At 38.4% G+C, this 25,877-nt stretch overlaps 1 protein-coding gene and 2 non-coding genes across 3 annotated transcripts in view; all 3 read left to right on the forward strand.

Annotated features, from left to right (window-relative positions):
- The window catches only part of LOC105479725 (WD repeat domain 43), a 55,745-nt gene extending 30,243 nt beyond the window's left edge, over positions 1-25,502 (forward strand). Inside the window, exons 8-18 of the mRNA XM_011737886.2 lie at positions 449-620; positions 1,920-2,006; positions 3,251-3,382; positions 5,557-5,688; positions 12,456-12,542; positions 13,847-13,878; positions 15,514-15,577; positions 18,452-18,565; positions 19,302-19,371; positions 23,752-23,801; positions 23,902-25,502. Of these exons, the coding sequence (XP_011736188.1) occupies positions 449-620; positions 1,920-2,006; positions 3,251-3,382; positions 5,557-5,688; positions 12,456-12,542; positions 13,847-13,878; positions 15,514-15,577; positions 18,452-18,565; positions 19,302-19,371; positions 23,752-23,801; positions 23,902-24,084 (1,123 nt within the window). The 3' untranslated portion in view covers positions 24,085-25,502. The remainder of the gene's footprint in view (positions 1-448; positions 621-1,919; positions 2,007-3,250; positions 3,383-5,556; positions 5,689-12,455; positions 12,543-13,846; positions 13,879-15,513; positions 15,578-18,451; positions 18,566-19,301; positions 19,372-23,751; positions 23,802-23,901) is intronic.
- On the forward strand, positions 2,744-2,821 carry LOC112426366 (small nucleolar RNA SNORD53/SNORD92). Its single transcript, XR_003017653.1, has one exon. It is a non-coding gene; the product is annotated as a small nucleolar RNA SNORD53/SNORD92 (small nucleolar RNA).
- LOC112426367 (small nucleolar RNA SNORD53/SNORD92) lies at positions 3,996-4,072 on the forward strand. The gene has a single exon (XR_003017654.1). It is a non-coding gene; the product is annotated as a small nucleolar RNA SNORD53/SNORD92 (small nucleolar RNA).
- Positions 25,503-25,877: the final 375 nt, after the last annotated feature.

Genomic DNA, 25,877 nt, shown 5'->3' on the forward strand with positions numbered 1-25,877 from the left:
GAAGAATGTGAAGAGAACCCCTAGAGAAGCCATTGAGGACATAATTTTGCTGCTGGAACTACATTCCAGAGGCTTGTTGAGGCTTTTGGGGGTTGGGAGAAACTGGAGATGGGACTGACTGGAACAGGGCATGGACAGAACCATACAGAACCTGAAGTACAGGGTGGCGAGAAAATGTTTGGCAGTTTGGGGTTCTTGGTGGGGCCTGAGAAAATGAGAGAGAGGGGGAAGTAGGTCTCCAGGCTGATTTTGGTGGTGAGGTTTTGAGCATGGGTAGAGGTAGGTGAGATCTTGAAAGGAGCACTCATGTTCCAGAGACCCAGGTGATTCCTGATGGCAGTATAGAGGCTAGAGGAGGGTCACATTTCATGACTTGATGTCAGTTCCAGAGAGTTAGTGTGAGACGTTTTTTCAGATTCTCTAATCTCATTTCCCCCTCCATTTCCAGGTACTGCAAAAAGCCTTTGACTTCAAACTGCACAATTCAGATAGCAACACCTGGGAAAGGCAAGAAATCAACACCAAAACCCATCCCTATTCTAGCTGCTGGTTTTTGCTCAGACAAAATGTCATTGTTGCTTGTATATGGCAGTTGGTTTCAGCCTACTATTGAGCGAGTGGTACGTAGCTGCTACTCTGGAGTAAAGCAATATAGCATCCCTATGTCCATGGAAGAGAGTGATTTTAAAAATAACAACATTGGTCTTTAAGATAAATAATATATTCTTTTTTAATTAAAGGATTTCTTCATGGAATGGTTTATTTTAATTTTGAGAGCTCTATATCCAACATATTTTAACACCTGGTCAATATAATCCATTGTTTGAGTTATTTGTATCAGCCCTCTCCCTTGGTACTATGTTTTAAAAATCTGGTGTGTATTTTGCACTTCTGGCATATCTCAGTTTGGACTAGCCACATTTCAAGTGCTCAGTGCCACATGTTCCTAGTGTCTTACTAGTTGGGTAGTACAGGTATGACTTATGTTGAATTTTGCCTAGTTACGAAGATATACATCTTAATAATAGAGTCTCTTAGTGTTAACACTCATTTTTTAAGTGGAAATGTAATGGGCAGTGCAATGATTTAACATTGTTTACTACAGACATTTCTGTGAAGACTTGTGAGTTATCATAAGCATGTACAGTACGTTACTTCTTAAGCTTGCATTTAAAATACTTTTACTTAGTATGGTCCTTAGCAAGACTATGAGTGGAATATTATATGCCCACACAAGCATACATACATATGGTTTAATTTAAAAAAAAAAAAAAGGGAGAAAAGTGTTAAGCTGTAAACATGGCTCCTTTCTGTATGTGAATTCCATCCCTCTCTGGTTGCAGCCATTGTTGACTATTTGTTTTGTGTCTTTCCCGATATTGATTAATTACATGGGCATATAGAATTATGTATTACTTTAAATCTTTATTGGTTTGCTGCATCTGACTCCCCCAATCCTATTTAATATGTCAGAACATACAGATGCATTTTGTTAATCATCAGTGCTATCTCTGACTTGCTTATGGAAAGGACAATAGGAGAGTTAAGAGTAGAACCATTTACTATTTTGAGCACAGACTATTTCTTAAAAGGATGATGAACTGATATGTTTTCTTTAAAACCTGTTACATTTCAAAATTCTGTTGACCTTTAAAAACAATAAATGTGAAAAATTCAAGCAGTTCATGGCTGAGGAAAGTAAACCTTGGTACCCACCCTTTGTCTTAACTGCCATCAGTCTGAGTGGTGATCATGGTTAACAATTGAGTATGGAAGCCTTCTATACTTTTTAATATTTTATAAAAACGCACAAGTAGTCATTTATCTTTCATTTTGTTCTTGTTTCCATTTGCTTTGTTTGACACTGTCTTTTTTTTTCTTTCCTCTCATCTCCCCCTTTAAAAAAAATATGTTTTCAGGCTTTAAACTCCAGAGAACCTCATATGTGTTTAGTAAGAGATATTTCAAACTGCTGGGCCCCCAAAGTAGAAACAGCTATAACAAAGGTGAGCACATTACAAATTCGAAGTTTTAAGAAAAAGGATATTTCTTTGGGTGAATTTGGGTGAATGGAACTGTTACTTAGTATTATGATTAAACTGAGTTTATCTTTTTATTCTTTAATATCTTTATTCTCTTGTCTTATAAATTTTGTGGGATTATGCTTTTAGATGTCAAGATTGTACTCCTGATTTGTTGAGTGAATGAGTGAATAGAAGACTAGCAGTTGAAGACCTTGGATGTGGTTCTTCCCTGCCCACCATGCATAATCGTCTGGGCCAGGAAGAATGTAGGGATAAATATCAATATCAGATTTACCAATAGATGGTTTTTATCAGTCTCAGTGCTTAAAAGAGCATTACTCCCCATCTCTGCTAAAAATACAAAAAATTAGCTGGGCGTGGTGGCGGGCGCCTGTAGTCCCACCTACTTGGGAGGCTGAGGTGGGAGAATCACTTGAACCTGGGAGCTGGAGGTTGCAGTGAACCGAGACCATGCCATTGCACTCCAGCCTGGGCGACAGAGCAAGACCGCATCTCAAAAACAAAACAAAACAAAAAAAAAAAACATTACTTTGCTGAGAGGAATGCTGTATTTCAGGGTGTAGTAAAACCATCATGGGGTTAGAATTTAACACACCAAAGCATGTGAACATCATCATGGTGCTCTATTTTGTATATAACTTGGTGTCTACGTGTAGGGGTCGTGTTTCATGGTTTAATGAGAAAGGGAAAGCCAAGACATGCTATGATGACATCCATATGGTTTCGCTGCTGGCTGAGTTTCAGAGATGACACCTTTCTCTTGGCTGTCTGAGCATTTCTGGCAGAGATTGAATTCTGGAGGTAGTTGTAAAATGTGTAACTTCACTTTTTAAATTTTAAAAAATAATTGTGTCCTTATGTAATCTGTAGTTTTTTAAAGCCAGTCGAATTTAGTAGTGGGGGCTTGTATACCAATGTTAGTGACACTAAATATTAATAAGTTCTGATAACCTACTACCATCGGGCCAGTCGGATTTTACTCTTATGTGGTATTGTAAGCTTTAAATTCACAGTCTTTCAGATTGTCACCTAAAAAGTTTGTCAACATTCAATTTAAAATATATCTTAAATTAATATCATATTAAATTAATTATATTGCATTTTTCCAAGAGAGGAGCCCTTTTAAAAGCTGTTTTCTCATTGAGGATATGTAAGGACTAAGGTATGATTTCCTTTTTCACATTTTGGCTATTCCTGTTGAACAGGTGAGGACACCAGTGATGAATTCTGAAGCAAAAGTTCTGGTGCCTGGGATTCCTGGTCATCATGCAGCTATCAAGCCCGCTCCTCCACAAACCGAGCAAGTAGAGAGCAAGAGGAAATCAGGGGGAAATGAGGTAATGCAACCACTTTGACCATATATTTGAGTTTGTGATTTAAAATTACTGGGAAATTATGGCCAGGCGTGGTGGCTTACGCCTGTAATCCCAGCACTTTGGGAGGCCGAGGCAGGCGGATCACGAGGTCAGGAGATCAAGACCATCCTGGCTAACACGGCGAAACCCTGTCTCTACTAAAAAATACAAAAAATTAGCCGAGCATGGTGACTGGTGCCTGCAGTCCCAGCTACTCAGGAGGCTGAAGCAGGAGAATGGCGTCAACCCGGGAGGTGGAGCTTGCAGTGAGCTGAGATGGCACCACTGCACTCCAACCTGGGCGACAGAGCACGACTCCATCTCAAAAAAAAAAAAAAAAGAAAAACAAATTACTGGCAAATTCTAGTAAGTGTGTTGGATAGAGCCAAAGTTAAATCTGTAGAAATTTACTGAGATTTCTGCTGTTATGCTCTTTATGCTCTCTTTTATCTTCACCATCATAGGTTTCAAAATTCTAGATTGTCATCTTTGTTTAACGGAGAAGATGGAACCTTTAGTAACTAGAGAGGGTGCTGTTTTGACCATTAGTTAGTATTTAGCTAGGTAACATAAATGGAATAAGTCAAGCCAGGACTTGCTGTGATGACTATCATTGGTTTCGCATGTTGCTGAGTTTCAGTGATGCCTCTTTTCTCTTGGCTGTCTGAGCAATCCTGGCTAACTTAGTGCCAGTTGGTCTCTAAAAGTAATAGTCATTATAACTACGTAAGTGTTTATGATTTTCATTTTTTTCTCAGTTCCCAAAATCCTTTGTGGTTACTGTACATGTCTGTGCAGAGTTGTTTTTTATCTTCCATTCACATTCTTCCCTCTTACATAAGGAATCTGGAATTTTAACTTTTATTCTTACAGAAATACTGTGTTTGTTTAGCTGATTTTACTTTAATTTTTATTCTTTTGTTTTTCTTTGTCCACTTCGAAGGATAATTTAACTGATTTTAAATGTGTTTATTGGGTGGTGCGGTGGGGATAACATAGCTTCATAAAACATGTTCATAATGTGTTCATAAAAGTTATTCCTCAGTTACGTGATAGCTGACTTTAAAAATAAAGTACCAACTTTCTTTGGCCTGGCCTAGTTTCAACTTCTTAATTTCCCCATGTCCTTTTTAATATTTTTTGTGTTAGGATAAACCAAGCACATCTGTTTTGCTCTGTTAGTCATAGAACAAATTTCTTTTTGACTTAGTTACCAAGAGGCTGACAGAACATGTAAGACTTGATTTGGTCAGGAATCAGTTCTATACAATTGAGGGTGTTTGTTGTTGTTTTTGTTTGTTTTTTGGAGATGAGGTCTCGTTCTGTCACCCAGACTGGGGTGCAGTGGTTTGATCTCAGCTCACTGCAACCTCTGCCTCCTGGGCTCAAGTGATCCTCCCACCTCAGCCTCTTGAGTGGCTGGGACCATAGGTGCATGCCACTATGCCTGGCTTATTGTTTTGTAGAGACAGGGTTTTGCCATGTTGCCCAGGCTGGTCTTGAACACCTGGGCTCAAGTGTTCCGCCTGCCTCAGTCTCCCAGAGTGCTGGGATTATAGGTGAGAGCCACCACACCGAGACCACAGTTGAGTTTTTGTATAGCAAATTGCATCATGTTTATTTACACATAACTGTTAAGTATTTATCAAGGACACTTAGTTGTAGTATAGCATATTCTAGCTAATAAATCATTTGGAGCTCACTGTTAAAAATAGGAAGACATTTTTTACAAATTGTTTTGGGAACATAACGGTCTTTATGCCCTTGTAATAATATTTTGTTTCCTCCTGCAGATCTGAGGGTGACACCAAGGGGTAGTTGTAGTGGGGCAAGCTTCTCTGAGAATAGGTCTTAAGTCTTGGGTTTTAGAATCAGATGCCAGGTCCTTGCCTCTTCTGAAGGATTTTTATGAATGAACATTTTCAAACCATGTGCTTCTTGGGCTGTTGTTTTTTTCACTAGAATCTGGAAGCTTGGATTGCACATGTTTCACCTGTCTCCAACATTGGCATTATGGTAATGAGGTTCTCTTGGAATAAGAATGAGCATATTAGTGTTTTCCAGGGTTGAGGTGTAAATCGTGTTTTTTTTTTTTTGTCTCCAAACTTCTTTAAGTCTCCTCTGGCAACACATTAACAATCCTTTCTGTTCTGTAGGTTAGCATTGAAGAACGCCTGGGAGCAATGGATATAGACACACCCAAAAAAGGAAAGGATGACCTCCAGACGAATAGCTTTCCAGTTCTTCTTACCCAGGGCTTAGAAAGTAACGATTTTGAAATGCTAAATGTAAGTATGTAGCAATTTTTAACTAAATTAACGTGGTTAATATTTCTTAGAAAATGATTGACATAGCACATTCACAGCTGTGAGCCATCATGTTACAGAGCCATTTGGAGTGTAATGTTTTATGAGTTTGGTCAAACATGTATCACTTGGTGGCATTATACAGACAGTCAACAACCTACAAAGGGATTGCATTGAGTTATTTTGAACCTGGAATGCATTTTCTCATAGAAATACTGTTCTGAATTACTAGGTTATTAGGCTTTAGTTCATAAAAGCCTTTATAAACATAGTGTAGCTGAATGATAATACTCAGCATTCTAGATCACAATTTATATTTTTTTCTGTAGGAAAATGCGTTCCTGAGTTTTTACTCTGGATTCCAGAAACTTATTTCCCCCTGGCCGTGAGAGGGGGCAGTGAGGTGGAACCTTGGCAATGGGTAGGAGGTTTGGGGGAAAATTCAAGAGGGTTGGGGGTTATGTTGTAAAATATGTAGAGGTAAAATTACTAGAAACTTTGTATAAAGGGAGGCATTTTTGATTTATGTGTAAGTTGGTGACTGCTTGTATGAAGTTACTCAGTTTGATTTCTCGTAAATTCTACAGTTTGACAGCATTCTATCTAGAACATTTAAGTGAAAACTGGTTGGATTCAAGTACTGCCTGATCAGATTAAAGCAGTTTACATTTGCTAATGCGTTTATTCTTAATGACTCAGAGCAGTGTTATGATTTCACTGAATGTCAATGTGACTTTAATCCATAACCTATGAGTAGTGTGTCTGATTTTACTTGATCCGTTTTTTTAGGGTACATTGATCCTAAAATTACTTTTAAAATAGTCTGTGAATGTATTGTGGAGGTAGACTTTAGTTTACCATGGCATAGAAACCTGGGTGAAGATTTGGTGAAAAATCTGTAGAAAACAATTGACAGTGTTTTTGAAACGGAATATAACTTAACTGCCCTCATTGCCTACTAATTATGCTTTGAAACCTTCCTCAGTAGGTACAAACGAATCGAGTACAAATTTTTGCTTTTTCTTATTAAGAAACAGTTCAAAACATTTAGAATAGTACAGTGGACCATCACGAACTCATTACCTAGTTTCAAAAATTATCAATACTAGCCAATCAACTGTTGATTTGTTGATAGTCTCACTTGTCTCCCCAAGTTATGGTGAAGCAAGTCTCAAATGATTACATACATTTTATCCATAAATATGCCCCATTCAACTTAAAACATCCTTTTAAAAAATAACCATAATCCATTGTTGCACCTCAAAAAAGTAATTCTTTAAAAATTGTCAAATATTAGTGTTTATGTTTTCCTGATTGTCTCAAAGTTTTTTTTTTAAGTTTTGCTTTATTTATTTATTTTTGAGACAGTCTTGCTCTGTAGCCCAGGCTGGAGTGCAGTGGCACAATCTCAGCTCACTGCTATCTCTGCATCCCGGGTCCTGGTTCAAGCAATTCTCCTGCCTCAGCTTCCCAAGTTGCTAGGATTATAGGTGCATGACACCATGCCCAGCTAATTTTTGTATTTTTAGTAGAGACGGGGTTTTACCATGTTGGCCAGGCTGGTCTTGAACTCCTGACCTCGTGATCCACCCGCCTTGGCCTCTCAAAGTGCTGGGGTTACAGGCATGAGCCACTGTGCCAGCCTATTTTTGCTTTCTTTAAAACAAGATTTCAACAGAGTCTACACTGTATTTAGTTGGTATGCCCCTTCTGTGTCTTGCAATTTATTTTTTTGGAGAAGTTAGGTTATTTGCGCAGTAGAGAGTTCCATGTTCAGTATTTTGCATACTGCATCATTGTGGTATCATTTAACACATTGCTTTGTCTATCTTATTCTCTATATAGGTTAGATCTGGAAGCTTGATGATCTAGATCTAGATCTGGTTAGATCTATAAGCTAGAAGAGATTCAGTTTAAAATCATTTTTGGCAAGAACATTTCAAAGATGTTAATGTGTAACTTTCATTAAGTGTTATAGGTTGTTGAAAGGAAAAGTAAAATGCTGTTTATGAAAACACTTCTTAAATTGTATAGGTTACTTAGGTAGAAATAATAGAGAAGTGGTTGAATGATGAAAAATTGTGTGCTTGAAAAGTGTAGAGCATAAAATACACATGCCCCTCTGCTTTTTTTTTTTTTAATGAGACAAGGGTCTCACTCTGTCACCTAGGCTGGAAGGGCAGTGGTGCAGTTGTAGCTCACTACATGAAATCCTGGGCTCAAGTGATCCTCCCACCTCAGCCTCCCGAGTATCTGGGACTGCAGGCACGCACTACCATAGCCAGTTAATTTTTAACATTTTTTTGATAGAGACAGGGTCTGCTGTGTTGCTTAGGTTGGTTTCAAAGTCTTGTTCTCAAGTAATCCTCCTGCCTTAGCCTCACAAAGTGCTGGCATAAAATAACCCTTTCAGAAAATTTTTATTCTGTTGATTGATTGATGGATTGTCACCCAGGCTGGAGTGCAGTGGTGCGATTTTAGCTCACTGCAACCTCTACCTCCCAGGTTCAAGTGATTCTCCTGCCTCAGCCTCCTAAGTAGCTGAGATTATGGGTGTGCGCCACCACACCTGGCTAATTTTGTATTTTTAGTAGAGACGAGGCTTCACCACATTTGCCAGGATGGTCTCAAACTCCTGATCTCAGGTCACCTGCCCCTCTTGGCCTCCCAGAATTCTGGGATTACAGGCGTGAGCCACCGCTCCCAGCCAAGTAAACCCTTTTTTAAAAAAGAAAAGAATGGATGTTCTTATAATGTGTTACCTAGGAGATTATGCATTTATATATTCTGTACTCTAATAAAGAAAGAGGGAAGTAACATTTTTCCTTCTAAAAAAGTTTTCCCCCTTCTCAAAAGCTGCCTTATGAGGATACATAGTTATGAGGATATTAAAAATAAGAACAAAAGAAGAATGTGAGCAGTGATAGGGGTACAACATGGGTGCTTCCAAGAGGTTAATACTGTCTGTCATAGAAAACCTGGCATTAACATTAATGGCATTTGGAAGGTGGAATTGTAACTCAATGAATTAGTCTGTAGCTTATGCAAAAAGAGAAGCGTATTTATGTAATTCATGGCACCCATAGGAGATATTTTGAGATATTTTAAAAAGCATTTAAGTTAAATATTTTTTAAAAGTTCCGTTTATAGTAGTACCAAAAAATACCTAGGGTATATCTAAAACAGATAACTGTCTCTACACTGAAAATTATAACAGTTGAGAGAAGTTAATGAAGACCTAAGTAAATAGAGGTCTAAGCCCTGTTCATGGGTTAGACTATTCTGTATTTTAAGGGTCAAGAATTCTCCCCAAATTTGTCTATATATTTAATCCATTCTCAATTAAAATTCCAGCAGTCCTTGTCAGCCACCTTCATAGAAATTGACAAACCTATCCTAAAATTTATGTGGAAATGCAAAGGACATAGAATAACCAAAGAAATGGTAAAATAAAGAACAAGTTGGAGGAATCACCCAGTTGATTTCAAAATAAAGCTATAGTAGTCAAGATAGTTTAATATTGGTGAAAAAATAAATACAGATTAAGGGGCCAAAACAGAGTCCAGAAATAGACCACATACAATTGAAAAAATGGATCTCAGTTTTATCTCACCTTCACAAAATCAATGCAAAATAGACCATAGACTTGACTATAAAACCTAAAACTACAAAACTTCTAGGAAAAAACAGGAGAACATCTTTGTGAACAGGAGTGGAGAAAGATTTCTTAGATATAGCACAAAATGCATGAAATGTTAAAGAAAAAAATTGGTCATTTGAACCTTATCAAAATTAGAAACTTCTGTTCTTGGAAAAACAGTGTTAGGAGTATAACAAAACAAGCTGAGGGCTGGTAACAACAGTAGCAACTCAAGTTAGACAAAGGATTTGAATCTGAACTCAAAAGCAATTGGTAAGGGTTTGAACAGACACTTCACAATAGAATTCAAATGGCCAATAAGCACGTGTAAAGGTATTATGCATTATTAATTATCACAGAAAGGCAAATTAAAACCACAATGAAATAAAGCTTGCATACACCCCTTGTAGGTTGATAAAAATGAGACAGACAGACAATAATACCATCTGTTGGTGAGGATGTAGAGCAGCTGAAGTTCAAATATGTTGCGTTGCTGGTGGAAATGTAAATGGTATAACTACTTTGGAAAACAATTAGTTTATTAAAAATTGAGGATATATCCACCATATGATGCAGCCATTCTGCTGCTAGATATTTACCAAGAGAGTAACACACATACGTTCATACAAAGACTTGCTCGTGAATGTTCTTTGTAATGGCCCCAAACTGGAAAGAACACATATGTCCTTTAACAGGTGAATGGAGAAACAAATTGTTTATCTAGCAATATAAGTACTGTGTTATTAATAGACCATTAGTATGCATGAATCTCAAACTAAGGCTGTGAGAAAGAAGCCAGGCAAAAAGTAACATGAATTCCTATTTATATAAAAATTCTGGAAAAGCAGACCAATATATAGTTCATTAGCTGCCTGGAATGGACGTGGAAGGAGGGATACATTTAAAGGGACCCAAGGAGACCCGAGGGTGATAACGGTGTTTATTTTTATCATAGTATTTGTTTCATGGGTAAAGAGTATGTCAAACTGATCAAGTAGTACACTTTAAATATGTGGTATTTATTATGCTTCATGTGTACTGCAGTAAAGTTGTAAAAGAAAAATCTTGTCTTCAACACCACCTTTTTAGTAGTTGTAACTATGGCTTGTAGGTTTGTTTCTTTACATATATCCTTGCAGAAATGAATGAGGCTGACTTCTCTGTTTATTATCATTTCACTTAGTTTGGGATAACGTATTTTTATTTGCTTATTTTAAATTAGAAAATCATTACTATAGAGCCTTGGTCTTTAGTGGGCATGGAAGTATCCAAGAGCTTGTTAAAAATTCTTGTGCCCTACAGTTTGGGATAACTTCTAAATAGCTAGGCCATACTTTTTTGTCTGCACCATTCTGGTTTATACCTCTCATCTTGGTATAATTAATAGTGACTCCTTCCATTCACAGAAGTGTCCCAGTTTGGACAAGAAATTATATGATCATTCTCTATTTAGAGCACTTGTGGTTTTCACAAACCTCCTGTCTTTGAACCTTCCATTATGTTTCAGTCCTTTCTCGGTATACACAATGGAGAACAAGTTCAGGGTTCTTTAGGGTTGTATTCATTGACCTGATGCGCTGCCACTCTATTTGGCCATTTAAGACAATGAAGCCTGGTGGTCTGGGTAACCATCTTGTGAAAATTGGAGACCTAATTTACAAGAGCATGTTGTATATCAAAAGATAATTTGTAGACTAGTTCATGCAGAATGTTTCCTATAGCCTCTAGATCATTGGAACTTTGTGCTGTTATTTATAATGAAGAGATGGTTTGAGGAGTATTTAGTGTCATCAAGCACCTCTTGAATTGTTAAAGTTAATATCAGCATAGTTTGTTTTGAATCTTGTATTCTGGTTATTTGAAAATGAAAATTTAGGTTAAGATGATTAAATCAGTATAGTCTATCCCTCAGTTCTTCAGTAATGATGTATAAAATGTTTTATTTCTTTTGCATAAGAAACAAACTATATAATTGTGTCAGTGGTAGTTTTTAAATAGTACTTGATGGTTTTAGAAGGGCTTAGTGTAAAGATAGCTTTACAAGCAAATTAAATCCATAGGGAATTCTGAAAAAATATTTTAGGAACTGTTAAAGTAGGTTGGAAACCAGGCATGGTGGCTCATGCCTGTAATCCTTATATTTTGGGAGTCTGAGGCAGGAGCTTTGCTTGAGCCCAGGAGTTTGAGACCAGCCTGGGCAACATAATGAAACCCCAGCCCTACAAAATAAAAATTTAAAAACTAGCTAGGCATAGTGGTGTGCCTAGCTACTCAAGAGGCCGAGGCAGGAGGATCCCTTGAGCCTGGGAGGTCGAAGCTGCAGTGAGCTGTGATCATGTCAGTGTACTCCAGCCCAGGCAGCAGAATGAGGACCCTGTTTCAAATAAATACATTAATAGGTTGGAAACTAACTTTCTCTATTTTTGCCTTTTGGTGCCACTGCTGTTTGTATTCTGAGCACATTTATAGCAACAACCATCACCAAAAAATACATACACCATTAGAAAGACTCTCTGGGACTAAACTCTTTCAAAAGGACCCTAATTTTCACCTTCTACTTCTATAAAGCATGTGGGGCTTGAAGAAGGTGAACAACCTGCCCCAGAAGATGTGCTTCTAAGGGGCAGGACCAGAACTGATCTGCTCTGTGTCCTTTGCTGTAACCCAGTGTGGAGACTGGGTCTCTACCATAGACGTACCCTTAAAGGATTTTGATTCAAGCTCTCATTATGTCATCTTTTGATTGGCGTAAAATTTTACCAAAAATTTGACACCTAATTTAAAAGGATTTCTTGCTTTCTGAGTAATTTTACTGTTTTGCTCACTCTAGGGGGGATACAGCTCAAATTTCATAAAATGGAGGTTTGGGAACATCTCTAAAGTGGCGTATGTCTGTATTCAAATGTCTAGAGATGTTTTAATAAAACACAAAGAAGTAAAATTACTTCAGTAATGAAGTAAACCTTTATTTTTTGCTGAATTCTGTTTGTAGTTTATTGCCTTGGTCTTAAATGATGTAAAGAATTCATTTTTACAGATTTTTTTTTTTCCTGTAGTGTCCTTGGTTTTTGAGTATGCTCATCTTAATAATCCTTTTATTTTCTCACAGAAAGTACTTCAAACTAGGAATGTAAACCTTATAAAGAAGACTGTATTAAGGATGCCCCTGCATACTGTTATTCCATTGTTACAAGAGGTAACTGACTGCTTTTTTCATTTTAGCATCCTAATGCCATGAGTTAAATGGAAAATTCAGTAGTTAGAGAAATGGATTTGTAATATGTCAGGACAGATGGCATTTAGAGTGAATAATGGATGAAATAAAGTACTTTAGACAAAAAAAAAGTGAAATGATTAATTCCTGGGGCAGTGAAAGGAAATGTCATTGGCAGTTTTACCTTTATTCTGCTAATGGCTGTTGTGTGTCTGTTTACCTGGAGGCACTTGGAACTTGTGGCACAGAATGCTGTTTGTACGGGATATTATCTACATGGGAATAATTGTTGTAAACACCCCAACATAAAGCTCCCAAATTCTCATTTTGGTTTTTCCCATTATGTCCTGTGAGGTACCTTAACCTGACACCGAAACCGTTTTTATATGTGTTGATTTTCTTAATCACAGATGGGTTGTTAATCTCTGTGACTGGCAATATGGAATTGGAGGTGGGAGGACTGCTTGAGCCCAGGAGTTTAAGACTGTAATGCGCTATGATTGTACCTCTGAATAGCCACTACACTCTAGCCTGGGCAACATAGCAAGACCCCCTCACTTTTTTTTTTTTTTTAAAGTATGCATAATTTCACTGAAACTTGCCCTACAAGAGTGGGTATAAATTTTAAAAAATTAGGCCTAAAAATAGAGTGTATTCTTTGTAATTAGAAATTATACTTGGATTCCATTTGTCTAACATACTGCTGAAGTATTTTGCAAGTATAGTTATAGTATTAACATGTGGACTGGTGTACTGTTATTGGTGGGGAAAACTGCGTACCTAAAAAAGCAGTGTCTTGTATAGAAAAGGTTGATCATATGTTTTTGTAATACTACCTACTATAAAAATTTGCCTAACCTTGATTTTTTTCTTTGTATTTTAAAAATTGAGATATAATTCACATAGCATAAAATTTAACTCTTTTAAAGTATACATTTTAGTGTTTTTCAGTATGTTTGCAAGTTATGCAATTGTCACCCCAAAAAGAAATCCTGTATCTATTAGCAGTCACTCTCCATTCTTCCTTCTCCCAGTTCCTGGCAATCACTAAGCTATTTTCTGCCTGTGGATTTGCCAGTTCTGGACATTCCTTCATATAAGTCCTATCCTAGACTTTTATCAGCTAATTACTCTGATTTTGGGAATGTCTTCGTAGACTATATTATGCTGGTTTAAAATAGACTACTTATTAGAATAATAATTTCTCAGTATTGTCATTGTGTCATAGGAATTGACAGCATTGGTTGCGTCTGAAGTGCTGTTAATAGTGTTTTTTTCTTCCTTAGCTTACAAAGAGGTTACAAGGACATCCTAATAGGTAAGATTAAACAGGTGACTTAAAAACAGTGTTGTCTGACAGCATGAAATTAAATATTAGGTGGTTCTGATTTCTAACTAATAAAACTTTTTTTTTTTTTTTTTTTTTTTTGAGACGGAGTCTCGCTCTGTCGCCCAGGCTGGAGTGCAGTGGTGTGATCTCGGCTCACTGCAAGCTCTGCCTCCCGGGTTCATGCAGTTCTTCTGCCTCAGCCTCCCGAGTAGCTGGGACTACAGGTGCCCGGCACTGCTCCCGGCTAATTTTTTGTATTTTTAGTAGAGACGGGGTTTCACTGTGTTAGCCAGGATGGTCTCGATCTCCTGACCTCGTGATCCGCCCGCCTCGGCCTCACAAGTGCTGGGATTACAGGTGTGAGCCACCGCGCCTGGCCAGTAAAACTCTTTAAATGTCAAATATTAACCCCCTGTCATCTCCCTTATTTTAAGTTGAATGATTCTTATTCTTAGTGTTTTATTATAGTTTTCTTTTGGAGAATGCCTAAATAGATATTTTAGCTTTATTAGCAGGTCATTTAAATGATTAGTCTTATTTTATTTAATAACTTAGTGTTGATGTCACAAAATAGCTGCTTATAGTACTTGCCGAACCTCTGATAGCTGCTTAAGACTCTGTAAAAATATATTTTAGCTAAAAGACTAAATACTGTGTCTTTTTTCTTGATAATCTGATCAAACATTTAAATAAGATGACATCTTAAAGATCCTAAGCTTATAATATATTATCAACAGTATCTAGATAGTAAAATATGTAGGTTTTCTTATAAAAAATTTTTTTCTCATGGGCTGCATAACCCTTCCGAGCTCACAAAGGAGGAAAACTAAATAATTCATTAATTGTGATTGTTTTTTGCACACTTTTGGTCTGTATTTGCCTTTTAATGTTAATAGAGGACTGCTGTTCTTGACAGAATAGGTTTTTATGTTTATCGTTAACATAAAATGCAAAACCAGTTGAACTCAATTTGGATGAAGATTACTGCCCTCATATCAGTTAATTATGAAGCAAAGCATGGGTTTTATTTATTTATTTATTTATTTATTTATTTATTTATTTTTTGAGACAGAGTCTTTCTTCTGTCACCTAGCCTGGAGTGCAGTGGCGCGATCTCGGCTCACTGCAAGCTCTGCCTCCTAGGTTCACGCCATTCTTCTGCCTCAGCCTCCCGAGTAGCTGGGACTACAGGCACCTGCCACCATGCCCGGCTAATTTTTTTGTGTTTTTAGTGGAGACGGGGTTTCATCATGTTAGCCAGGATGGTCTTGATCTCCTGACCTTGTGATCCGCCCACCTTGGCTTCCCAAAGTGCTGGGATTACAGGAATGAGCCACTGCGCCCGACCTTATTCTTGAACTGTTATAGAGGAAGGGGTTTTTGTCCTGTTCTCTGATGTGGCCCCCAATCCCTGCCCAAGATCTATGACACAGATCTCAGATAATCTGAAAGAGAAAACAGAAAGTGATATATACACAGTGATAATATTTATTATAGTCATCTTCACAGAGCAACATTTATAGATCTTCATTTGTCTGTCTGGGTTTTTGTAATAGCTCAGTTGAATTTACTTTTGAATTTGTGAACATCAGTTTACTTGGGTTTTGTTTTGTTTTTCCCCAGTGCTGTGCTAATGGTTCAGTGGCTAAAATGTGTGTTGACAGTTCATGCATCATACCTGTCCACGGTGAGTCTTTTCAGCTTCAGTTGCCAAGTATGAATAGTTTGGCTTTGATAAGGATTGTAAACTTTGACAAGTATGGCTGAACAAAACCATCCTTTCCCCATCTGTCCTTCAGCCTTTAGATGCTTCCTTTAGAGATTTTGTTTTACTCCAGGTGCAATGACACGAGCCCTTTCATGATGTCACTGCTGTAGCCTTTTATAAATTGGCCTCTCCCTGCCCCCCTCCGATTTAAAAATTAGCATGTATTCTATAGAGATGTTTACAAATACAGAAAGGAGAAAAGTTATATAATGGCGTACTAGGATTTAGATGTTTTTCTATACACACACACACACACACACACACACACACACACACACGGCAAGTTTTAAATGTTTTTATACATGCTAACATGTCTGTCCTGCCTTGCCCCAGGAGGATAAACTGTAGTTAATGGTAACAGTAACATAAATAAATATTTACTACCTGACAATTTGCTGGTGCTTCTGTCAGCTCTTGATTGCCTATGCAAATAGAAGAGGGAAAGCAACACCAGAAAAAAAAAAATTTGTATTCATAATATGAGTTGGGTTCTTTGCCACATTATTACATCTGTTATATTTTAAGCTGGAAATGAAAGTATTCAATTCTTTTTCTTTATCTAGTGTTTTACATTAAGTTTTAAGTTTTTAGTGGATAGTTGTAAAAAAATCCTGAATTGTTCTTTAAACTGTAGCTCTTCTTAACACAGTCGGACCCAGCTCTTGCCTTGTTGCACTCCCTTGTTCTCTGTCACTGGCTCGTTTGCCTTCAGTGGCTTGAATTAGGAAAAACTTGGTTAATCTGCTTTGAGGTCAGTAGTTTGTTCTTTGTGTGTCTGGGGAGAACTCGGTAAGATGCTAGAATGGCGTGGAGACAACAGTAAGGATGGATACTGGGTCTCCCAACCTGTAGGATTCTTGGGAGGTGACCTGGGAGCTCTGGTAAGAGGGTGGCCGAGGGGTATTACAGTTGCATGAACGATCCCAGCAGATGTCGGATCTTAGGAATCTGGATGGCAAATGGGGCAACACTAATGTGGCCTCAGTTACTTGCTTAGAAGTGAGGAGAGACCAGGAGGCCTTGTAGTGAAATCTTTTCTGGAATCAACTCCTGAGGTATAACTATCAGAATAGTCGTGGTGTAACATTCAAGGTCATGGCAGAACAGACCAAAGAATGGTATAGGGAGGGCCCCTCAGCCCGTAGCAGTTATCGAGGAAACCATTGTTTTTCCTCGCTCTTTTCCTTCATTTCTTCCTTCCTTTGCAGATATTTTTAAGTGCTTTCTCTAAGCCAAGGGCTATGCCAGGCATGGGAATTCAGCACTGTACAAAACACTCTGGTCCCCATCTTCTTGGAGCTGATAGTCTGACCAGGGACACAAAAGGGAGGTGATAAATTGGAATGCAGTCACCTTAAACCTTGTCTGTCTGTCTGCTGTTTAAAGTTAACATTTGAATGAAACACTTATTTACTAAAGTATCAGAAACAGGAGTGCAGGGAAAGGCTAATCAGGGGTAAAGAGTGGGGTCCCTTTTTCTGTAGTGCTACAGGGACAGATGAAAGCATGTCCTGGGGGTAGGGGGTGAGTTGGGGAAGCCAGCATTGTTCTTTTTTTGTTTTTTCTTGAGACGGAGTTTCGCTCTTTTTGCCCAGGCTGGAATGCAATGGCACGATCTTGGTTCACCGCAACCTCCGCCTCCTGGGTTCAAATGATTCTCCTGCCCCAGCCTCGCAAGTAGCTGGGATTACAGGCATGTACCACCACGCCCGGCTAATTTTTGTATTTTTAGTAGAGATGGGGTTTCTCCATGTTGGTCAGGCTGGTCTCGAACTCCCGACCTCAGGTGATCTTCCTGCCTCAGCCTCCCAAAGTGCTGGGATCACGGGTGAGCCACTGCACCCAGCCGCTAGCATTGTTCTTAGAGCCCAGAGATGGGAGGAAAATTAACCAGATGCAGGTGTTTGAAGGCAGTGGGACAGGAAGACCTTTGTTCTGGACTTCCAAATGGCTTCCTTTAAAAAGAGGCATTTATATTTTTCCAGTTGCTTTTTATAGTTGATCTAGGATAGAAAAATTATGGCCATGATGGTTTCCTTTCATAATGTTAAAAATGATCATCTGTGTGAAAACAGAGAGAGCAAGGGGCCTTTAAGATTTTATGAGAAAGGCAAATTACCATTGTTTTATTCCTCAACGAACCTGGAGGAGCCAGGCCTTTATCAGTCGTGTTGTGTTCCAAATGTAACAGCAATATTCTCAATACAAAAGACTCCGACGAGAGCAACATGGGAGCAAAAAAGAGAGTGTTCTACTTTGATTTTGTAAGCATGCTTCAGAGGACTCATTAACAGGAGGTATATTTAAAATGCAAAAGGTCAGCTTTGTACTGTGTTCTGCTGGTCTCTGGGAGCTGGGAAAAGGTTTCTCTACCTCTTTGGGCCTTATAGTAAGGGTATATAATATGTTAGCATCAGAGGATAAGATTCAGAGGAAATCTGGAGGTATGTGGTAGAGGCATTTTTAATTTCCTGTCTACTTTATACTGGATATTGGCCTTATCTGAAATAATTCGATCAATACAGAAAAGTCCCACCTTGCAGTTTCACTCTCTTGCACTTGTATCATTGTTTTTTTATAAGACTATTATTTTTTCCTCTTAGGACATTGAGGGTCTTCTGTGAAAATTCGTGATGTTGTTAGGCTGTGTTGCAAGTAGCCACTGCCACTGGAAGTACTTGTAAGCAGATGTGTGTGGTGCAGTGGCTAAATACTGAGGCATAGCTGAGCATGATTTGCATGTTTGTCATCTCTAATATGTTAATAGTGCCAAATGATCATTTTTTTCTCTAGTTGCCTGACCTGGTACCCCAGCTGGGGACGCTCTACCAGTTAATGGAAAGCAGAGTCAAAACTTTTCAGAAACTTTCACACCTTCATGGAAAGCTTATTCTTCTGATTACACAAGTGAGTAAATTGTATTGTTCTTGGCTAAAACTTTTGGATATGGTAGGAATGGAGAGAGGAATAGGGATCATTTTGAGACAGGGTCTTGCTCTGTTGCTCAGGCTGCACTGCAGTAGCGTGATCATAGCTCACTGCAGCCTTGCTCAGGTGACTCCCAAGTAGCTGGGACTACAGGGATGCACCACCATGCCTGGCTAATTTTTAAATTTTTCGTAGAGATGGCGTTGCCCAGGCTGGTTTTGAACTCCTAGGCTCAAGGGATCCTCCCACCTTGACGTCCCAAAGTGCTGGAATTACAGGCGTGACCCACCACGCCTGGCTGAGAGCTCCCTGTTTCAATAAGAAATTGGTAAATCAGGATCTAGTCTTTAACTTGGAAAGCTTATCAATTTGACAGTAAGAAAGCTTAGTTGTGCCTATTTCAACTTTTACTCAAATTTTTTTCTCACTGTTGTGTTTCAATTGTTATACAGTTAGTAAGTTACAGGGTATTTATACAGTTAAAATTCTGGCACAGAAGGATATTCTAATCACCTCAGAGTTTTTCAGCTTTACAGAGTAATTCTTTCTCTCTTGTATCTGAAGGATTTTTTTTTTGCTCTGTATTGTGTGAAAGTCCTCCATTACGGTGGTGGAGGGTGAGTTAGTAGCAGTGGGAAGGTTAGGAATGCTGGTGGTTGTGATACTTGGGATATGCTTACACTCTACTTCAGAACAGTACTTCATCTTCTTCCAGGTAACAGCATCAGAGAAAACAAAGGGAGCACCTTCCCCTGGACAGAAGGCAAAGTTGGTGTATGAAGAAGGTAAAGATTGGGGGCATGGGATGGAGTCTAGAATTACAACATTCAGTTTTCAGTGACTGAGTTCTGTTATCTTTGTGGAAACATCAGTGTAAGATCTTCCTTTGGCGCCGGGCGCGGTGGCTCAAGCCTGTAATCCCAGCACTTTGGGAGGCCGAGACGGGCGGATCACGAGGTCAGGAGATCGAGACCATCCTGGCTAACACAGTGAAACCCCGTCTCTACTAAAAAATACAAAAAAAAAACTAGCCGGGTGAGGTGGTGGGCGCCTATAGTCCCAGCTACTCGGGAGGCTGAGGCAGGAGAATGGCGTAAACCCGGGAGGCGGAGCTTGCAGTGAGCTGAGATCCGGCCACTGCACTCCAGCCTGGGCGACAGAGTAAGACTCCGTCTCAAAAAAAAAAAAAAGATCTTCCTTTGGCAAGCCTCCTCTAATTAAAATAGGCAAGTCCATGGCAAAAGTCTGTGGTTGATCAGATAAGAAAAGAAAAGGCACAAGTATAATACAATGACAAAAAGGGCATTAGGTATGGAAGAGATTTTTTCTTTTTCTTTTTTTTTTTTTTAAGACAGGGTCTCAGGCTGTTGCCCAGGTTGTAATGCAATGGCGTGCTCACAGCTCGCTGCAGCCTCGATCTCCTGGGCTCAGTGCAGTCTTCCTGCCTCAGCCTCCTGAGTAGCTGGGACTGCAGGCGTGCTACCACCATGCCTGGCCAACTTTGAGATTTTTTGTCAAGACAGAGTTTCACTATGTTGCCCAGGCTGGTCTTAAACTCTTGGGCTCAAGTGATCCCAACGTGCTTGGATTACAGGTGTGAGCCACCGTGCCCAGCCAGGTATGGAAAAGATTTAAATAGAAGAATACTATATGAACAAACTTAATGTTAATACATTTAAAAATCAAGGTGGTATAGTTAATTTTTAAGGAAACATTAATGACCAAAATTGACTTTAAAATAAAAAGTTTGAAAAAGCCAGTAGCTCTAAAATTGACTTTATAAAACCTCTCACAAGATATGCCCAGAAATTTTGAAGGTTATTTGATCAAGCCTTCAAAGAACAAGTCTTTTTTTTTGTTGTTTTTGACAGGGTCTGTCTATTGCTCAGGCTGGAGTGCAGTGGCTCGAGGTCGATCATAGCTCACTGCAGCCTCAAACTCCTATACAAGCAATCCTTCTGCTTTAGCCTCTAGAGTAGCTGGGACTGCAGGCTTGAGCCACTGTGCCTGGCTAATTTTTTTTTTTTTTAATTAAGGTAGAAATGAGGTCTCTTTGTTGCCCAAGCTGGTGTTGTGCATGTGGCCTCAAAAACAGTCTTCTCGCATCAGCTTCCCAAAGTGCTGGGAATAGAAGCATGACCCACAACACTGGGCTGTCTTTTTTGTCATGTACTAACAATTTAGTCATTTTATGAGCCAAGTAGAATCTTGATAACAAAACCTGGAAATGTCAAAGAGAGAACATTTTAGATCATTCTCAAATATCCTGAGTAGCAAATTGATCGTAGATGTAGAGTTACAGCTAGACCAATGGATTGGCATAGTTACCCTTGAAAAACCCGTAGCTCTGTGGACTCTTGGTGTATTAATTGATGGTGTGTATTGTCTCATTGTGGAGAAGATAGCCTGCTCAGTAAATCGTTAGAAACACGGTAATTTACATGGAACAAAAAATTTTACCATCATCACATCACACATCACATTCCATATTGTGAGAAATGGAGAAATTTAAAAGAGTAAAAATGGTCAGGTGTTGGCCATGATTTGGGAAATGGGAACTCATGCTGTGGTGGGAGTATGTGTGCATTCTTATTAGAGAGCAACTTTGTAATCTCAAAGTTTGCAGTTTGCATATCCTTCCATTCATCGGGGGCAGTCCCAAAGTGATCCCAAAGTGCTTGGATCCCGAAGTGCTTTTGTGTGTCCCAAGGACCAACACTTCTCCAAGTATGAACAGACGACCTATGGGGATGCCCGGAACTCTTCGAGAGGCTCATGATGTCCTCCACCTTTCAACCAGTCTTCTGTGGGAGGCTAGATTTTCTTCATATAGTTCAAATGAAACAACATATCCAAAAAATAGAATGCAGAAGCAAATATGAGAAGTTCGTAACAGTGCCACTCTACTTAGTAGAATTTGTTGTTGTTGTTTTGGAAATTCCATTTTTCAATTTTAGTATATGTGTTGCTGAAGTGAGCACAGAAATACCATTTTTCACTAAAACATTATTTATGTTAACATGTAATGGATGGGCATTTGTAAACAGATTAAATATTCTTAAATTTAAAAATTGAATTTGAATGTGATAAATATAGGTAGACTTTTCCCACATAACCAAAAACTTTTTGGAGCCCTCAGTTTTTTAAGAATGTGAAAACATTTTAAGGCTAAAAGGCTTGACAACATAGCTTTAAAACATAAATGTAAAGAGATTATATAAGTATGTTCATTACAGCCTTTATAATTAAGAAAAAGACTTGTAAACAACATAATTCTTCATTAGTGGGAGCATGTTTAAAATGATTTATTCCTTTAGCATAACACTACTTTAGCCAGAGTGCCTGGAGTTGAGGTCGAGTTAACATGCATAAGTTTGATTACAAAATCAAGTCATAAAATGATACCTTCTGTATAGCATCGTATAATTGTAAAGGATTAGTACGCAGAATAAGGGTGGCTTGAACATAAGCTCCGCGATACTGTAACGTTCGGTTTGGTAGCTGAGGTGGCTACTAAATGACTAACGGGTGGTTAGTGTAGACAGCGAAGCCGGACAGAGGGATGAGTTACCTCTCCGGCCATGCGGAGCCAGATAGCATGACACTTCACCACGCTGCACATAACAGCACACAATGGAAAACTCAGAAATCCTTAATTTGTTACATTTTCCGTTTGATAGTTTTGGACTGCAGTTGCCAAGGGAAACTGAAACTGGGGAAAAGGAACACATATTGGGGGAACTGCTGTATAAGTCTTTCGTGAATATGTACATGTGTAATTCATGGGTAATATAATGTATATGTTATAACAGCATACTGAGGAATGAGAAGCTCACAATAGTGGTTTCTTTTGGGGAATGGTCTTAGGGAGATGGGCATGTAAGGGAACTTCATCTGGAGATAATGATTTATTTTCTTAAGAAAAAGTAGATAGAAGAAGGATGTTAGAATGTCTTAAAAAATAGGAACCCCATTCTATGATAACATTAGCACACCTAACGAAATCAATTCCTTAGTTTTATCCAATGCCCAGTTTATCTTCATCTTTCTCCAGTTATCCATAAAATACCCTTTAAAGTGGTTTTTCCCATACTAGCCTCGAGTTGTGCATCATGGGGTTGAATCTGGTTACTGTGTTTCTGAAGTCTCTCTAGTTTTTAAGAACTCCCCTTTCCATGACATGGACTTCGCTGGAGACTGGGAAGTGTGTTTCACAGAATGCCCCACCTTGTGGTTGTGGATTTGCTTCCTTTTGGCTTCTTTTAGTTTGCTCCTGTAAGCTACAGTTCCTTTAAACTGAATGTGAGGTCTAAAGGTTTGATTAGATTTTATTTTTGGAGGGGTTGCATCAATGCTCATCACTCATATTATATCACACCAAGAACCACATTGTGCGTGTTCACAGTTTTTTCCTCTCCATTGTGAGATACATTGTCCTTAGTGCTTAGAAAATAATCTAGCTGTGTTAATTTTTTTTAATGTTTGAGTGTTTACCCCCCCCCCCCAACAATCATACATCTAATTTATCAGTTGCTAGTATTACATTGTTAGTACTTTGTGGATTAAAAATAATGCTAATTCTTCCATAAGCCAGCTCTTTTCTGTGTTGAAGTTTTCCTCATCCACTGGGGCTATTTGGTGGCCCTGATATGGCTTAGTATTTTAAGATGAGATTTTTGTAAGGGGTTTGGCTAGTTGGTTTGGCCCAGTGAGATCTTGAAGGAATAATATAATGAATATACCTTTATATATGTAAGAATAAATTAGCCAGGTGTGGTGGCTCACGCCTGTAATCCCAGCACTTAGGGAGGCAGATGTGAGCGGATCCTTTAAGTCCAGGAGTTCGAGATTGGCCTGGACAACATGGTGAAACCCCATCTCTACCAAAAGTTAGCTGGATGTGGTGACTACTCAGGAGGCTGATGCAGAAGCCTGAGGCTTGAACCCGAGAGGCAGAGGCTGCAGTGAGCCAAGATTGCTCCATTGCACTCCAGCCTGCAAAAAAAAAAAAAAAAAAAAAAATTAAAGTTATGTCTTAGTTGGATAATTGCTAAATGTAAATAATATTTCTAAAAGTAAGTTCAGGAATCTGGTTCTGTTTATTTTCCAGGCTATACCCTCTGTTTTCTTCTAAAATTAAGGCTGGATTTTTTCTCCCCTTACAGAATCTTCTGAAGAGGAGTCTGACGATGAAATAGCAGATAAGGACTCTGAAGTGAGTGATTTGTTTGCTGTATGTACATCAGCCTGTATATCCTCATAGTCTGTAAGAATGAGGCCTTCATGAATGCTTTCCTTGTTGGTATTTCTACTAGGATAATTGGGATGAAGATGAGGAGGAGAGTGAAAGTGAAAAAGATGAGGACGTTGATGAAGAGGAAGATGAGGATGCTGAAGGAAAAGATGAAGAAAATGGCGAGGACAGAGATATAGCAAGTGAAAAAGAATTAAATGGAGATTCTGACTTAGATCCTGAAAATGAAAGTGAAGAAGAATGAAGACAGCAAAACAAGCCGGTCAAACCATATAAACTCTGGCTCACCTTGCCCAGTGGTGAGGGTTGCCTCTGTGCCAGGATGCCAAGGACCGCTGCACATTTCCAAATTCACAGCGGTGGATCCCATGCCACTTTGCTGTCCTGAGCACCCCAGACTTGACTGTGTAAATAAGAGTGTTTCATTCAAATGTTAATAAACTTTACACAGTATATAGACACATTTTCTGCAATGTACTGACATCAGTGTCCAATATATGGTATATTTTTATAATATAATATCCTAGTCTGATTGGTTATATCAGGAATTGACAAGTGCAGATAAAGACCTTTCCCATAGGAGTTCAAGAACTGGACTGTTGTGAAGGAGTCAGCTCTTATCTCAGGTTGGTATCTTTCATCAAATCCAGATGCAAAGCAGCACTAGTGAAAATTTTTTTAATTTAGTACATTTAATTTGATACATTTTCATAAAATATGAAGGGATAACTAAAAACTGAAGTGAAAATGATGGTAATTAAAAAAAATCATCAGTATCCCTAGTTTATGTATTAACTGTGATAATCTGACATGAGTCAGATTGAATATTTGGAGTGCTTCCCCAAAATAACCACTTATTTTTTAAGCTGTCATGTGAAGTATTTTTTTTTAAAACAAAACAAAAATTATGGTCATTAAAAAAGCTAGATTAGCCTTATTAAGGATTTTTCTTGACTGCAAATTGCTTGTAAAGAATCATCAGTATATAGATTAGAAGTGCTCATTACCTGCAACTTTTAAAAAAATTCAGTTATAGCTGCTTTTGAAGAGGTTTTCATTTTATTTAAATTACTAATGGATCAAAGAACAATTGTTTATTTTTTCTCTTTGGTTTTAGATATTAATGATAACCTTGTTGGAATTTTTTTCCAAAGAAAATATTTTTATAATTAAATAATTTAATGTTTTCCTTCCTTTTCATTACCTACTCTTGGCAGTGTTAGGGTATCTGTTTACCTTCAAAATGATAAATCTCACTCAAGATTTTTTATGTATGTATAAATATTTTGGTGTGCTACAAAAGCCTTTGCAAATTATCAGTAGTTTTTTTTTTTTAAAAGAATGAGCCGATATTGGCTTAGTGCTCACTAGGGGACATGCAGATGGAAGCTCACCTATAAGAAATGGCTGGACAGATGGATTTATTTTTTCCCACCTGTGAATATGTAAAACAAAACCATTATCTTTGAGGGACTTTTTAATACCAATGGCAGAACAGAGATTTGTGTGCTCAACTTAAGAGCCAGAGCCATATAAGCATCTTGGGAAAGCAAGTTTGAACCAGCTGCTGGTGTAATGTACAGTTATATTTGTCTATAAATGGAGCTGTTTATGGCAATTTAATACCATTCTCTTTGTAAAGTGAATAAATATTCATCTTTACCCAGTGCTTGTCTTGTGGTATATGTAGAAGAATACAGCCACATGTTTGGGCTTATGGTGTGAAGGTTTTTAAAAAGCAATTTTGCTCCCCTGGCATTAAATAGGTAAATGCTTTCAAAGCTTGTGGATAACCTAGAATTTGCAACGAAGTGAAAGAATCAAGACATTTGTGTTAGTCTAGTGTCAGCTATAGGTTGACACTAGACTATCAACCTATAGTCTAGGTTGATTCTTCATGCATTCCCACTTGGCTGGGTTGTGACTTTCAGAACCCAGGGCTGTAGTGACAGTAAAGAAAGAGATATGTGCTGGTAAATTCAGTCCTGTACTGGTAACCAACACTAGGCTTATGAGTCCGATTTCCCTTATACCTAA

Source organism: Macaca nemestrina, chromosome 13 (assembly GCF_043159975.1).
Source record: "Macaca nemestrina isolate mMacNem1 chromosome 13, mMacNem.hap1, whole genome shotgun sequence".
NCBI classification, from domain to species: domain Eukaryota; kingdom Metazoa; phylum Chordata; class Mammalia; order Primates; family Cercopithecidae; genus Macaca; species Macaca nemestrina.